Source organism: Cynara cardunculus (genome assembly GCF_001531365.2).
Source record: "Cynara cardunculus var. scolymus isolate 2C chromosome LG 10, CcrdV1, whole genome shotgun sequence".
In the NCBI taxonomy this organism is placed as follows: Eukaryota; Viridiplantae; Streptophyta; class Magnoliopsida; order Asterales; family Asteraceae; genus Cynara; species Cynara cardunculus.
The window spans coordinates 4,718,220-4,733,934 of record NC_037537.1 but is presented as its reverse complement, the minus strand read 5'-3'; the positions used below and the strand labels follow the sequence as shown (position 1 = coordinate 4,733,934).

The window sequence follows — 15,715 nt, the reverse complement described above, 5'->3', positions numbered from 1 at the left end:
GGGAAAATGTGATTATTTTCCTAACCTGTTATCTTATTTTGAAGATCTGCTTAAGATTGCTTATTTTGAAGATACATGTTGTATTACATATGTTAGTAACATGATTTTGTTTTGGAATTTTTCATATGTAGATTTTGTACATATAAGAATCCTTATACTAGTGGGACCTTGTGATGTAAATTATATTTCCATGAAATGAAATATGTGTTATATGCAAATGTGGTGTTTGGGAGTGTTATAGAAGTGGTATCAGAGCCTTAGTTTAAGAGATTTAGATATTCAAAGCATGATGCCTAGACTTAAACTGTCATTTGCATGTTAAGACTTAAATGTATGTGAATGATACAGAGGGGCTCTTTTTGGTCTTTTAAAAAAAGGACCAAAGGACCTCTGGTCACATGAAAAGACTAAATATTTTGGGAATTTTATCAATCAGAGGCTCTGTAAGTATTATACAGAAGCTCTGTATCTTGAAAATAGTTATTTTGTATTTTGTCTAAACTCTGTACTCAAACTATGTATCTAAGCTCTGTATCAGAGTTCTGTCTTTCAAAATTTATCTTTTTCAAAAATGTTTATAAAAGAGCAAAGAACCAAAGGAACTCTGATTCTAGCTTATTCGTCTTTTAAAAATAATAGGGAAGTTCCTTTTGGACCAGAGGCTCTATTTGGTCCAGAAGATCTCTGGTTAAATATTGTATTACTTAGATACAACGGTTCTGGCCAGTAGGACCAGAAGCTCTGGTTGGTAAGGGCAGAAGAGCTCTGGCATGTTGAATGAGAGTTTCATACTGACTCTAGATTATAGAGTAATGCATTTGGATTATGCGTTGAAGCAATCTATTGGTCATATATTTTGATCATCTAATTGGATTACATTCTTTTGCTGAAATGCATTTATTTCTGCATAAAAAGATATTTTATCAGATTTTGATATTCATCACCCTGTATTTGTAAAGAAGGGATTTTCTCACTAGACCTTCTGGTCTAACCCTCATTTTGCATTCCAAAAATATGCATTGCAGGAACCGTGGGGTCAAGGGATAATAAGGGGAAGGGGGAAATGTAATTATTTTCCTTATATGTTATCTGCTTATGAAGATCAACCTGATGATTGCGTATTTCGAAGATACATGTTATACATGTATTAGTGAACGGATTTTTATTTTGGAATTTTTCATATGTAAATTTTGTACATATTGAATCCTTGGACTAGTGGACCTATGTGGTATAAACTATATTTTTTTAATATGAAATATGTGTTATATGCAAATGTGGAGTTTGAGGTGTTACATCCAAAAGCATCCTATAAACTTATTACAATGCCTTCAGTTACGAGACTTTATTTTTTTGTTTTATAACTTAAGTTTATAAAACGGTGTATTGGACACTTAAAAAAATTGGCGTCCTATAAACCCGATTTTGTTATAGTGATTATTCTATAGTTGTTTGTTAGACACTACAACAAAATCAGGTTTATAGGAAGCTCCCAATTGCTAAGCGTCTTAATAGACCTCTTTATAGGACCAAAAAATAAAATGTTTTATCTAAAAGCGTTGTAATAAGTTTATATGACGTTTTTTGACATCGTAATAAGTTTTTTAGGACACTTTTAATTAAAGCGTCTAATTAACAACTTTATAAAAACTGTCATATAATAAAAAAAAATTGAGTTTATAAGACACTTTCTAAAAAATGTCTATAAAGTTGCTAATGCGACACTTTGTATTAAAAATATTCAAAAAAAACTTGTTAAGACGTCCAAAAACGTCATATAAACTTATTACAACGCCCTTAGATAAGACGTTTTATATTTTGATCCCATAAATTAAGTCATATAAACTGGTCTATTGAGACGATTAGAGATTTGGGACGACTTATAAACCCAATTTTATTATAATGATAACAATTAAAACATATAACATAATAAATTAGGGCAATGCCTTTTATTACTTTCATCACTAATAAAACATAAATTTTACAACTATACTCTATGATTGACTTTAAAGCATACATATACTTATATAAACCTAATTCTTGAAACCAAAACGTATACACGTACTTTCTACCACTTATTCTTCCTCATCGACAATTCTTATTACACCAGACTTATTATTACACAAAACAATAAAAGAAAGATATGGTAGTTTCACCAAACTGAGCTGTAAATCAAAAATGGAAACTTGTATTATTCTTCCTCTTCGGTTGTCCCAACCATTAAGCATTACTGAAGTGGCCTTCTTCGTTGTCTACTAACGAGGAAATAGCTTCGGACGCATACAATGGAGACAATGTCGTATACGCTTGTGTTCCATCTATAACGCTCACCCTTTCTGTCGGATGAAATGAATCCCAAAATACGTAGTTTTGCCTATTGCTACATGGGATATGATCCGGACTACAATTCCCTTTGCCATCGATGCTTTCAACTTCACAACATGGCTTATCAGTAACATTCAAATCTGTAAGCATATATATATTTACACAATGCACGTTAAGAGGGTGTTAAGTAATCACACAAAAAGATAAAGTTTCAGTTTGAAAATCAAGTAATACGTACCAGTAGGATATTGTAAGGGCGCATCGATGTAAATGAACTTTGCATCAGGGTATTTAGTGTTTAGTTCATTTAGAATGGTATTAAGATGTGTATTGAATAATATGATAGCACTGTTAACCGAGTCAACACACGAGTTCATGCCATAAATGGCCATCATCCCAGGAGTACAACCCGAATAACCAGCTGCAAAAATTCCGAACTTCCTGGCTCCATATGCGTATAATGCCTACGGATTAAACTCGTCAAGTGGTTTTCCTTTTTCATTTAAGGTAAAATGGACATATCTTAAAAGAAGTAAACGAACCAAAACAACCCAATATATTTCAAGTATAGGACACTTTTGGACGTCTTAACAAGTTTTTTAAAACACTTTTAATACAAAGCTTCACATTAGCAATTTTATAAAACACTATTTGAAAAAGTGTCCTGTAAAAACAAGTGTCTTATAAAAGATGAGCTTATAAGACACTTTGTCAAAAGCGTCCTATAAAATTGTTAATATGATGCTTTGTATTAAAAGTGTCTTAAAAACGTTCTATAAATTTATTACAACGTCTTTGATAAGATGCTTTAATTTTTGATCCTATAAATTAAGTCCTATAAAGTGTTCTATTAGATTTACGATGCTTAGAAAATATTGGTGTCTTATAAACCCAGTTTTATTATAGTACCATGAAAATTTATTGATCATCTCAAGTGTACTTTTTATATTCAAAACTTCTACATTTTGTGTGTATTGTTAACGGAACAATCACGAGATCAAACGAGTAATTTCTTTTTCTATCGTCTAAGCTACTTCTTCAAATTTTCGATCAACATATATTGCAATGAATAGGGTGTCCCTTGGAATAAAACGATATGTTGCATTTTCATAGCAACGTACACTAGCTCAATTGAGGTGTTGTAATTGGTTGTTTCCTTATAATATTCGCACAAATATCATCAATGTTCTTGCTTATAAATTGAACGACGAACCTGAAGTTGTTGTGAATACTGTTCAACAAGGAGAAGAGCAAATTCTTCGGGCGAATATAAACTGCTTGTGTTATAGTATTCAGGAGCAAAGTAGTTGTTGATATAGTCGTTGTTCCCCATTCCGACGGTATACATGCACTTGTGTAGGTATTTCTTAGTCGCAACAAGACTTCCCCTCCCGACTAAGAAAATGAGCCGTAAAATTGTGATCCGATGATTTTTTATCTGATTGTCGAAGCTTATTCGCTCACCCTATGACAACCAAACAGTTGTAGTTATTTGAATATAACATAAGTAAGCGTCAAGAACTGCAAAAATGAAGTTTTTATATAAGAATCAAATACATACATCAATCTTTTAGTAAATGGAAAAATATATCAAAATTAAACGAATTTCCTTTAGGCTGCGTTTGGTACATGGGACGGGACAGGACAGGACGGGACAAAACCCACTGTCCCATGTTTGGCGCAGCATGGGACAGAACAAGAACTCACTGTCTCACGTTTTGCGCGACATGGGACAGGGACAAGAACTGGGACAAGGTGGGACAGCATGGTACAAAAGTGGTGTTTTCTTGTTCCACCAGTCCAGTCCAGTCCTGTCCTGTCCAGTCCTACCCTCTAGTCTTGTCCTATACTGTCCTATCTTGTTCTGTTCTGTTCAGTCCTGTTCTGTTCTATTTGTGTAATAAACAATTTTTTTGTCCATCTATGTAATAATTGATTAGCAGGGTAATACAATATTCATCTTTTTTTATATTTAAATTAGATCATATTAGATAATGAATTTTTAAAAAAGTATAAGTCTCGTTGTTGATTTGTATCAGTAGAAATTAGTAGGTAGAAGTCCATTTAACAATATATATACATATATAAAAGAATGTATGTAGCCCATTCCTTAATGAAATCTATTATCTGGTAAGTGAAATGCACATGTATTTATTGTTAAATGTGTGTATCTAAAGAAAACTTTTACCGTTAAGTGAGGGCGACGACTCTTATCACAGTAAGAGTTTATCGGGTAAATTGTTGCATAGGATGTCGTTTTGGTGGACTAAAATCTTACTCGATAAGTAAATAATAGTGTTAAATTTTAACGGTAAACACGTACTAGGAAAGTGTTTGGTAAACGGCCCCTTAGCTTACCGGATTAAGAGAGATGACAAGAGAGAAAGAGAGGTGGAAGGAAAGGAATGGTAACTTGGGGAGATTGGCTTCTATATTCCTTTTCACGAACTTTTCGAAGGAATGGAATGAGAAGGAGCTATGATACATGTTCAGTAAGCATGGCGTGGTGGTAGACGTGTATATGACGAGGAAACATAACAAGGATTGCAAGAGATTTGGTTTCGTTCAGTTCATTCGAGTTCAAAACAAAAAATATTTTGAGAGGAAGTTGAACAAAATCTGGAACAATGACTTCAAAGTCTTTGTGAGATTGGAGAAATTCAAAAAAATGGTCGCATGAGGAGTGGAGAAGGAAGGAAAAACATAAATCAGCAATAGGGCCTAACCATCCTGTTACTCCGAGGGAAGTAGACAACCGGAGTAAGAAGCAAAGAACCTACGTTGATGTGGCGAAGGGTGTTGCACGTAAGGTCAAAGACTTCCCTGATGAGTTTAATCCAATTCTGAATCAATCTTCCTCTCATCTCAAGAAGCTTTAAAGATAACTTGAATGTTGTAAGCTATCTTGAGACCTATTATGTCGCCAAGGTAACATCGGAGCATGTCCTCTTTAATCTGGTACAACTGTGTAATTTGGAACTTTTGGTGACTTCAAATTTAAGTATCTTGGTGGTCACTAGGTCTTAATCAAATGTCCAGAAAATTCACATATATGATGAGTGTTGAATTTAAGCTATGCATGGTTGATAGTATGGTTGGTAGTTGACCGTTAACCTCTTAATGGCTATTAAGTTTCTGTTAGCCATGATAGTTAATTAAATGTCATATTCCTGTTTGGTTGTGTCTGTTGATCGAAGGGACACATCCCTTTGTACACTATTTAATGTTTGGTCATATGTACTATTGATGTTTGATGTAAATTCAACAATAATAAATTGATATATTGAAATTATTCCAACATTGTGGTATCAGAGCCACATCACACAAATGGCTTCAAGTTCGAATAGCATACTGCATCCACAACTTCCCAAACTAAATGGGAAGAATTACCATCCTTGGCATATACAGATGAAGGTCTTGTTTGAATCTCAGGATCTATGGGACGTTGTCGATCAAGGAATCGAAGAAATCATATAAACCAATAATTTTACTCAAGAACAGGAAAATGAAATCAAGGATTTGAAGGAAAAAGAGAAAAAGACTCTCTACATCATCTACCAAGCAGTAGATGAAATCATTTTTGAAAGAATATCCTCCTCAAATTCATGGCAAGAAGCATGGAACATGTTATACAAGACCTATCGAGGGGAAGACAAAGTCAAGATTGTGAGACTACAAACTCTTAGATGCGAATTTGATTTAGGATCTGCTGAAGTGTCTTGGCAATCTAAGAAACAGAGTGTAGTAGCCCTATCTTCTTCTGAGGCAGAATATATGTCTCTCTCTATTGTTGGATGCCAAACTTTGTGGTTGAGGGCCATCTTAAATGAATTAGAACACACACAAGAAGGGCCGACTACAATCTTTTGTTGTTAGAATAAATTAGCTGTTATCTTTACTAGTTTTGAATTAGTCTTTTTGGTTGTTGCTATTAGTCAATAAGTCCTATTCTTTAGGGAAAATAGAGTTTGTTTTGTTTTTTTTGTTATGTATGTGGCTATTTATAGCCCTCTGTTTTTAGTAATCTACAAGCATTCCTTCAGCACTTTTCTTTGTTCTCTGACTTCCAACATTTGGTATCAGAGCTGAAGGTTCTGAGAGAGTGTGAGTATCAGATAAACACGAGGGTGAGTTTATCATAGAGAGAACAGCATGACGACTCTGGTGAAAAAAAAGTTCGTCCAACCTGCTATTCCCAAATTCGATGGTCACTATGACTATTGGGCCATGACGATGGAGAACTTTTTGAAAAGTGAGAGGCTGTGGAGTCTGATTGAGGAAGGGATTCCTACCTCTCCGGTTGGAACAACCCAAGGAAGTGAAGCACATAGAAAGAATGTGGAGGAGGTTAGGATCAAAGATATGAAGGTGAAGAATTTTCTGTTTCAAGCAATTAGCAGAGAAATTCTGGAGACAATTCTTGACAAAGGAACATCAAAGGCTATTTGGGAATCAATGAAGCAAAAGTATCAGGGGTCTATCAAAGTAAGAAGGGCACAACTACAAGCATTGAGAAGGGAGTTTGAGTTGCTGTCCATGAAAGAAGATGAACGGGTAGACAATTTTTTGGGGTGAACTTTGGCTGTGGTGAACAAGATGAAGTCGAATGGGGAGACAATGGAGCAAAGCACAATTGTTAGTAAGATACTCCGATCTTTGACGACAAAATTTAATTATATTGTGTGTTCAATTGAAGAGTCAAATGATCTGAGTATCTTGAGTATTGATGAGTTGCATGGCAGTCTCCTTGTTCATGAGCAAAGAATGCAAGGTAGTCTTGAAGAGGAACATGTTTTGAAAGTAGCCCAGGAGGACAGATCTGGACGAGGAAGGGGACGAGGTACAATAAGAGGGGGACATGGAAGAGGACGAGGAAGACAATCATTCAACAAAGCAATGATTGAGTGTTACAAATGCCATAAGTTGGGACACTTTCAGTATGAGTGTCYTGAGTGGGAAAAGAAGGCGAACTATGTCGAGTCGGGGGAAGATGCACAAGAAGACCTACTGTTGATGACTTGCACCGAACTACATCAAGCACAACAGGAAGAGTTATGATTTCGGGATTCGAGCTGTAGTAATCATATGACTGGTAACAAGAAATGGTTCTCAACTCTAGATGAAGAATTTAGCCAGACAGTAAGACGTGGGAACTATATAAAGATGTATGTGGTAGCTAAAGGAAATGTAAGGGTGCAAATTGGTGGCATAACACACGTTTTTCTGATGTTTATTACATCCCAGAGTTGAAAAACAATCTGCTGAGTATAGGACAACTACAAGAAAAAGGGTTAGTCATCCTAATTCAACATGGAACTTGCAAGGTTTTTCATCCTACAAGGGAAGTAATTATGCTAAGCAACATGAGTAGAAATAGAATGTTCTACTTATCAGTCACAGCACCACAAAACCACGTGTGTTTTCAAGCTGAAGGTGTGTCAGAAAAGGAAGCACAACTATGGCATTGTCGATTCGGCCACTTGAATTACAAAAGTTTAAGAACACTCTTCTACAAGAAAATGGTATATGGTTTACCATCGATTAAATCCCCAAAGAAATTATGTACTACTTGTTTGACTGGGAAACAACATAATCTACCTGTCCCTAAGAAGAGTTCATGGAGGGCGTCAAAACAGCTTGAGCTAGTGTACTCATACATATGCGGTCCTATTGATCCAGCCTCAAACAGCAACAAGATGTACATTTTAAGTTTCATTGATGATTTTTCACGCAAAACATGGGTTTATTTCTTAACTGAGAAATCAGAAGCACTTGCAATTTTCAAGAATTATAAGGCTTTTCTTGAAAAAGAAGTGGGTATGGGTATAATCTGCTTAAGAACCGATAAGGGTGGTGAATTCAATTCAAATGAATTTACAGAATTCTGTAAGAAACAAGGTATTAGGAGACAACTAACAACAGCCTATACCCCCCAACAAAATGGGGTGGCCAAAAGAAAAAATAGAACAATTATGAATGTTGTCCGTTCAATACTAAATGAAAAATGTGTTCCTAAAACCTTTTGGCCCGAGGCTGTAAAATGGTGTGTGCACGTTCAGAATCGAAGTCCTACAGCAGCGGTTGAAAACAAAACTCCAGAAGAGGCCTGGAGTGGAAAGAAACCATGGGTAGATCATTTTCGAGTGTTTGGATTGTAGCACATGTACACATACCAGACCAAAAGAGGAGCAAGTTAGATGACAAAAGCAGAAAGTGTATTTTGTTAGGGGTTAGTGATGAATCTAAAGGATGGAGGCTATATGATCCAGACTCGAAGAAGGTTCTTAACAGTAAAGATGTGGTTTGTGATGAAGAGGCCAGTTGGGATTGGGGTGCAGCAACACCAGAAACTCAACAAACACCATTAGAATGGGCAGATGACATATTTGAAAAGGAAGATCAAAGTGATTCGAGCAGCGTTGATGAAGAAAGTGATGAATCAGCTCCCAACAATGCAATCACTAGTGCTACCAGCACACCTGCAAATCTATCACTTGGAGAATCATCTCAAGGGAGGGGCACATGAAGAGACAGAAGAGCACCAGTTTGGATGGCTGATTTTGACACTGGTGAAGCACTTGATGAAGAAGAAAACTTAAATGTGATGATGGTTGCTGAAAGTGATCCGGTAACTTATGAAGAGGCTATTAAAAATAAGAAGTGGAAGGAAGCAATGTTAGCAGAAATTGAAGTAGAAAAAAATCAAACTTGGGAGCTTACTGGTTTGCCTAAAGGAATTAAACCCATTGGAGTTAAGTGGGTGTTCAAAACCAAACTCAATGAAAATGGGGAGATAGAAAAGTTCAAAGCAAGGCTTGTGGCAAAGGATTATGCACAACGTTATGGAATTGATTATACCGAAGTCTTTGCTCCAGTAGCAAGACTTGACACCATTCGAATGATACTTGCAACAGCTGCTCGGTTTGGTTGGACAGTTTTTCAACTTGATGTGAAAAGTGCTTTCCTTCACGGAAAGCTGAAGGAGTAGGTGTTTGTATAACAACCCGAAGGCTTCATCAATAAAGGAGAGGAAGAAAAGGTTTATAGGTTGAAGAAGGCACTATATGGTCTTAAACAGGGCCTGGTACAGCAGAATTGATGCATATTTTGTACGAGAAGGTTTTGAAAGATGTCCAAGTGAACATACTTTATTCACAAAGTCAAAAGAAGGTAAGCTTTTAATTGTGAGTTTGTATGTTGATGACCTGATATTTACTGGAAATGATAGGATTTTGTGTGAAGAGTTTAAGAATTCCATGATGATGGAGTTCGAAATGTCTGACCTTGGGAAAATGAGACACTTTCTTGGTATTGAGGTAAGACAAAGTTCAGAAGGAATCTTCATTGGACAGAGAAGGTATGCTCTAAAAGTATTAGCAAGATTTGGTATGGAAAATAGCAATGCAGCGAAGAATCCTATAGTACCAGGCTCAAAGCTTTCGAAAGATATGGGTGGTGAAAAAGTTGATGAAACTCCTTTCAAACAAATAGTTGGGAGTCTGATGTATTTAACTGSAACCAGGCCAGATCTGATGTATGGAGTTAGTTTGATAAGTAGGTTCATGTCCAGTCCTACTATGATGCATTGGCTCGCAGCAAAACGAATTCTGAGGTATTTAAAAGGAACAACAAATCTGGGAGTTTTCTATAGAAGAGGAATAAGTGGCACTAAACTTACAAGATTCACAGATAGCGATTATGCCAGTGATATTGATGATCGAAAAAGTACTTCCGGTTTTGTGTTTATGCCGGGAAATGGGGCTGTTTCGTGGTCAAAAAAACAACCGATAGTTGCTTTGTCCACCATGGAGGCGGAATATATAGCAGCAGCTCTGTGTCCCTGTCAAAGTATTTGGCTCAAGAGGGTTTTGGAGAAGCTAGGAATTGAAGATAAAGAAGGAACTATTATTATGTGTGATAACAGTTCCACCATATAGCTATCAAAGAACCCGGTGTTTCATGGTAAAAGCAAGTATATTGATGTAAGGTTCCATTTTCTAAGGGAACTAGTATCTGATAAAGTTGTTGAGCTAAGATACTGCAGCACTCATGATCAGCTTGTAGACATGATGACAAAACCATTGAAGCTGGAGCAGTTTGAAAGACTTTGAAGTATGCTTGGAGTAACTGAGATCACAAAAGTAAGCTAAATGCAGGCTGTGATGACAGATGCTTTAGCTTAAGGGAGGGAATGTTAGAATAAATTAGCTGTTATCTTTACTAGTTTTGAATTGGTCTTTTTGGTTGTTGCTATTAGTCAATAAGTCCTATTCTTTAGGGAAAATAGAGTTTGTTTTGTTTTTCTGTTATGTACGTGGCAATTTATAGCCCTCTGTTTTTAGTAATCTACAAGCATTCCTTTAGCACTTTTCTTTGTTCTCTGACTTCCAACATTTGTGACAAAATATCGGCTATTGCTCTTACTAACAATCCAGTTTTTTCATGGAAAAATCAAGCATATTATAATCAAGTTTCATTTTATACGGGAAATGGTTTCCAATAATGAAGTTCAGATTGATTTATGTGGTTCAAAGGATCAGCTTGCTGATTGCTTTACAAAAGCACTTCAATTGGGTGTCTTCAGCATCATGAAAGGAAAATTGAATGTTCAACCATTGCTAGTTAAGGGGGTGTGTTGACTTTAAGATATGCATGGTTGATAATATGGTTGGTAGTTGACCGTTAACCTCTTAACGGCTATTAAGTTTCTGTTAGTTATGACAGTTAATTAACTGTCATATTCCTGTTTGGTTGTGTCTGTTGGTCAAAGGGACACATCCCTTTGTACTGTATTTAATGTTTGGTCATATGTACTATTGATGTTTGATGTAAATTCAACAATAATAAATTGATGTATTGAAATTATTCCAACAATGACCCAAGAATTCATGGTCTTAATAAGTGGTTTTCCACCTTCAAGTGATGGAGTCGATGAAAGATTGATCTGGGTTTATAATGTGGGAGTCTCAGCTAAGGTTTGAAACCCTAATACTTCCATCTCCATCGCTTCGAGCTGGAGTGAGGTTTTAATGTCTCAGCCTCGGTGGAATCTATATACAAACTTAAGGAGAGGTAGGGTTTTGATATGATTTCCGAATTTGAGGAAATTAAAGTCGATGGTAAGGTGGTCATTGTTCGCATATCTGAAGGAGAATTCATTTCTTCTTCTTGGGATTCGGTTGTTATGATAATGAAGATGGTATGTTAGATAGAAATGAAGAGGCTACTGAAGATCAGTTGGACGAACGATATGTAGAGGATGAGGATCATGTCTTCGTCCCTGACTTTTTTGTGGACGAGGATGATAGTGATGAGGAGGTCGTAAACTTTGAGAAGGAAACGGAGGGGGGATGTAATTCGTTGGCGACGACTTGAAAGAAAAATTCCTCAACGTAAGTTAGTTCAAATCAAGAACCCAAGAGTCGGGGCATTCATCGGGAGAGAGATGGCACAACATTGATTTCAATGTATCGGTTGAGATCTCCGATACATTGGAAGGTGTTGGCAATGATGTCGAGAGTAATAATTACCCAAAAATCTCCTTTATAACATCGGGGGTTGAGGAGTTAATTGGTGTAGATAAAAATAGTGGGTTGGATTGTAGGTCTCTAACATAATTGTTCTATGCAACAAGTGAAGGAGGTGTTTTTGGGTCACGTATTTGTCGGCAATGAGGGACGCCACCAAAAACCCTTTTGTGGATAAAGAGATTCCCCATTTCTCAGAGTCAGTGATTAAGAGCATCTATAACATATTTTCTATAAATTCTCTAAAATAGAGAATCGAAAATCAAAATCTCTAAAATATATTATATTCAACTCCATTAGATTCTCTATTTTAAAGATTTCATCATTAATTATATTATTTAAAAGTTAAAAAAAAAGCCCTTGACCATGTTGTGATAAGTTATAATGGAGAAGCCCCACAACATTCTCTTCTTGGAATCATCTTAGAGGAATATACATTAATAACACAGCACACACAGTTCAGACTTCCGAGCCCAAGTGACAAAAAAATGCCACATTTAGTGGAGAGCACTTTCTAATGGGAGTAAAAATTTCTATCCATATAGATAAATACCACTAGCATTGCCGTTAGCATTTAACACAACAAAGTCAAAATCAAAATCCCCCCACATACTTGTAATTTGAAACATATACATAAAGAAGCAGCTTTGGTTTCTTGAAGGGCCAGAAAATTAACGTTGCTAGTGCAAAAGCCGTTTATCCAACTAATTTTAGATGCTTTCCCCACTCCTCTCTAAATAATAGACAATTAGGGGTGTTTGTAATCCGATTTGAAAGGTTTAACCCTCCAAACCACGAACCAAATCGGAACGGTGGTTTAGGAAATATTTCAAACAGAGCGGTTTGAAGTTAGTGACCAAACCGGTCAAACCGGACCACAAAAAAAGCGGTCTAGTCCGACCGTTTTAGGCGGTTTGGACATCTTATGGGCTTTAAACAGAACATAACATCTATATTCAAAATGAAATTTCTACCAATATAAGATTATTAGAAAATAAGATACCAAATTACAAAAAAGTACATCTATCTCTATAACATAAAAAAACATTAAGCAAGTTGAAAAAAGTTAAAGAAATATACTAACAATAGTTGGGTTGAACAAATATTGAGCAAGTTGAAAGGCAATGTGGAATTTTGATTTTATTTTTTGCAAAATTTGAAATTTTCTCAATTTAGATGAGGCGGCCAACTAAGAAATGGAAACTAAAAACATAAAGTCTTGGACGAACTTATTTTAATTATGCAATAAAATTGAGCCTATAATGAAAAACTAAATATAATTAATATACGTGTATTTTTTTTGGCAGTTATTTCGGTCCAAACCGCTTAAAGAAATGTTCAAGTCGTATACCAGACCAGATCGAGCGTTTTGGCTATTTTCCAGACCGGACTGGATCGCCAGACCGCTCAAGCCACCAAAAACAGTCTGGTTTGACTTGGTTCGACTAGTTTGATCGGTCCAACGGTTTTTTTGAACACCCTATAGACGATAAATTCATTGATCAATTGACCACTCCTTGCCTAAGAATATTGACTTCCACCTCCTTTAACATGCCGTCCATATTAATCCCTGAAAACACCCCTACCTCAATAATCTTTTGGATCTCTAAAACAAGATCGTCAACCTTTGAAGAGGAGGCCTGATTGTCTTTGCATAACCCCCGAGCACCCGATTACTACATCTAAATATGTCTGAATCATCAGAAGATAAAATCACATCTTCCTTCTCAATGGCAAGGACTTCTCTGCTTTCTTCTTTTTCTTACTTCCTATCTTCTTCAGTTGTGACTCTGGCTTTAACTTAGGAGAAAGAGACGAAATTCTCGAGAAATTAGGGTTTTTATCTGCGTGTGGACAACTGGAGAAGAGAAGTCGCTCAGAATGATCTTCAACAACTTCTCTAAAATAGAGAAAATCAACTTTTGTTCTCTATAATGCTCCAATAGCTTTTCTATCTTATTCTCTAAAATAGACAATCATGGAGAAAACTTCCAATGCAGAGAATTCTCTATAACTCTAAAAAGAGGAGAGAGAAATGAGTTTTTTATTCATTCCACCAATGAGGTTGAATTAATATCATTTTATATAAAGTTTTTTTAAAAAGCGTATTGGGATCATAAAATGATTGTTATAGGGGACTTGAATATGATTTGTGATCCTTTAGGAAAAATTGGAGCATTCTTTAATCACGTGGCCATTCTTCATTTTAACGAGTTTATTATTAACTCGGATCTGATCGAATTTCCTTCCAATGGTAAACGATTCACGTTGTCGAACATTGTGGGATCCAAACGTAGTAAATTGGATAACTTTCTTTCTGAAGGAAGTCTATTAACGTATGGCCTAACTCGAGTTGCATGGTCCTTGCTAGGGACAAATCCGACCATTGTCTTATTACTCTGAAAGATGTCACGTGGTCCTGTCCCGTTTAGAATATTCAATTCTTGGTGTATTATGGATGATTTCAGGTATGTGATGGGGCAAGAGGGTTCGTACAAGAAATTCGAGTGTAAATTAACAGATCTGAAAAACAAGTTGAAAATGTTAAAATCGCGTATCAGAAATTGGTGGATTTCAAAGAAGAGCTTTTTGGAGGAAAGTAAAAAAAAGAAAGATATGGAAAGTTGATTGTCGTATAGAAGTTGGTGATGTTGATTCGAAAGATATTTTGAGGAGATTGGAGGCTATTAAAATTAAAGACTAAAGACAAAGTTGATTTCTCTCAAAGGGCCAAAATGAAATGGGCGGTGCCCCTACATGAAAGTTCTAAATTTTTCCATTAATTATAGGAGAAATAAATCTGGAGTTAATGGGATTCTTATTAATGGTAGCTGGAAGGAGGACTCGGGTCTGTGAAGGATGAATTCCTCTCTTTTTTTGAGAAAAGCTTGGGAGCTAATTAGGTGCACCATTAACCTGGATGGTTTGAAAAAATTATCAAGAGACGATGTTCAGATTCATGGCGGTTGGAAATGACAGATTTAATATTATGCAGATGATGCGCTTATAATCAACGACTGGTCTGTCGAAGAATGGAGGAACATTTTGCGGAATTTGAGATACTTTTTTAGCTTTTGGACTGCGTCTAAATCTGGCTAAAAGTGAACTTTTCGGAGTGGGTGTGGCGGATAATACAATCATATGGTTGTTGTGGAGTTAAATTGTAAAGTTGGGCGATTTCCAAGCAAATATCTCAGGGTCCTGCTTGGTATAAACATATCTAGGGTTGCAGCCTAGGATCCAATTGTTGAGAGATTCCAAAAAAGATTATCTAGATGGAAGGAAAAATTCCTTTCAATTTGTAGGAGACAGGTGTTGGTTCAAGCTGTGCTTGGTGGTATTGCCAATATCTTTCAATGTTTAAAGCTCCTAAGGCAGTGATTGATTCTATGAAGAGACTTCGAAGGGGTTTTTCTAGGGCTCGAAAGACAATAACAGAAAAACCGCCTGGCTCAAGTGTAGTACAGTGCTTAGAGATAAAGAAAGCGGAGGCCTCTGTATCAGAAGCATTTTTGCTTCAAATATTTCTCTTTTCGTAAAGTGGGCCTGGAAAATTTTGAGCGACTATAATGTTATAAATACATAAACATGCATATATCTCATTAACCCATGAATTAAATTAAGTATATAATCGTAAGCGAGTAATCGAACATACCAGGAACATTTGATGAAGAGATCGTGGTTGTGTTGGTTTGTTCTTGTTCCATCCTTACCAGATCCACACTAAATTCTATTCCATGATAGATTGGTTAAAACAGAGGGTTTGTGTTCTGTGTATGGATATGAACAATATGGCGCCAAAATGAATTTATAAAAATGAAGAGGCATGAAAAAAGTCCTTCCATCAAGGCACCGTTTCATGATAC

At 36.1% G+C, this 15,715-nt stretch overlaps 1 protein-coding gene across 2 annotated transcripts in view; it reads right to left on the bottom strand.

The window, feature by feature from the left end:
- Positions 1-2,020: 2,020 nt before the first annotated feature.
- Positions 2,021-15,715, bottom strand: part of LOC112519838 (GDSL esterase/lipase At5g45670-like) — a 30,390-nt gene continuing 16,695 nt past the window's right edge. For both annotated transcript variants that reach the window (XM_025128136.1, XM_025128137.1), the window contains exons 3-5: positions 3,536-3,787; positions 2,561-2,786; positions 2,021-2,462 (exon numbers count right to left, since the gene is read on the bottom strand). In XM_025128136.1, coding sequence (XP_024983904.1) covers positions 2,218-2,462; positions 2,561-2,786; positions 3,536-3,787 — 723 coding nt within the window. In that variant the 3' untranslated portion in view covers positions 2,021-2,217. The remainder of the gene's footprint in view (positions 2,463-2,560; positions 2,787-3,535; positions 3,788-15,715) is intronic.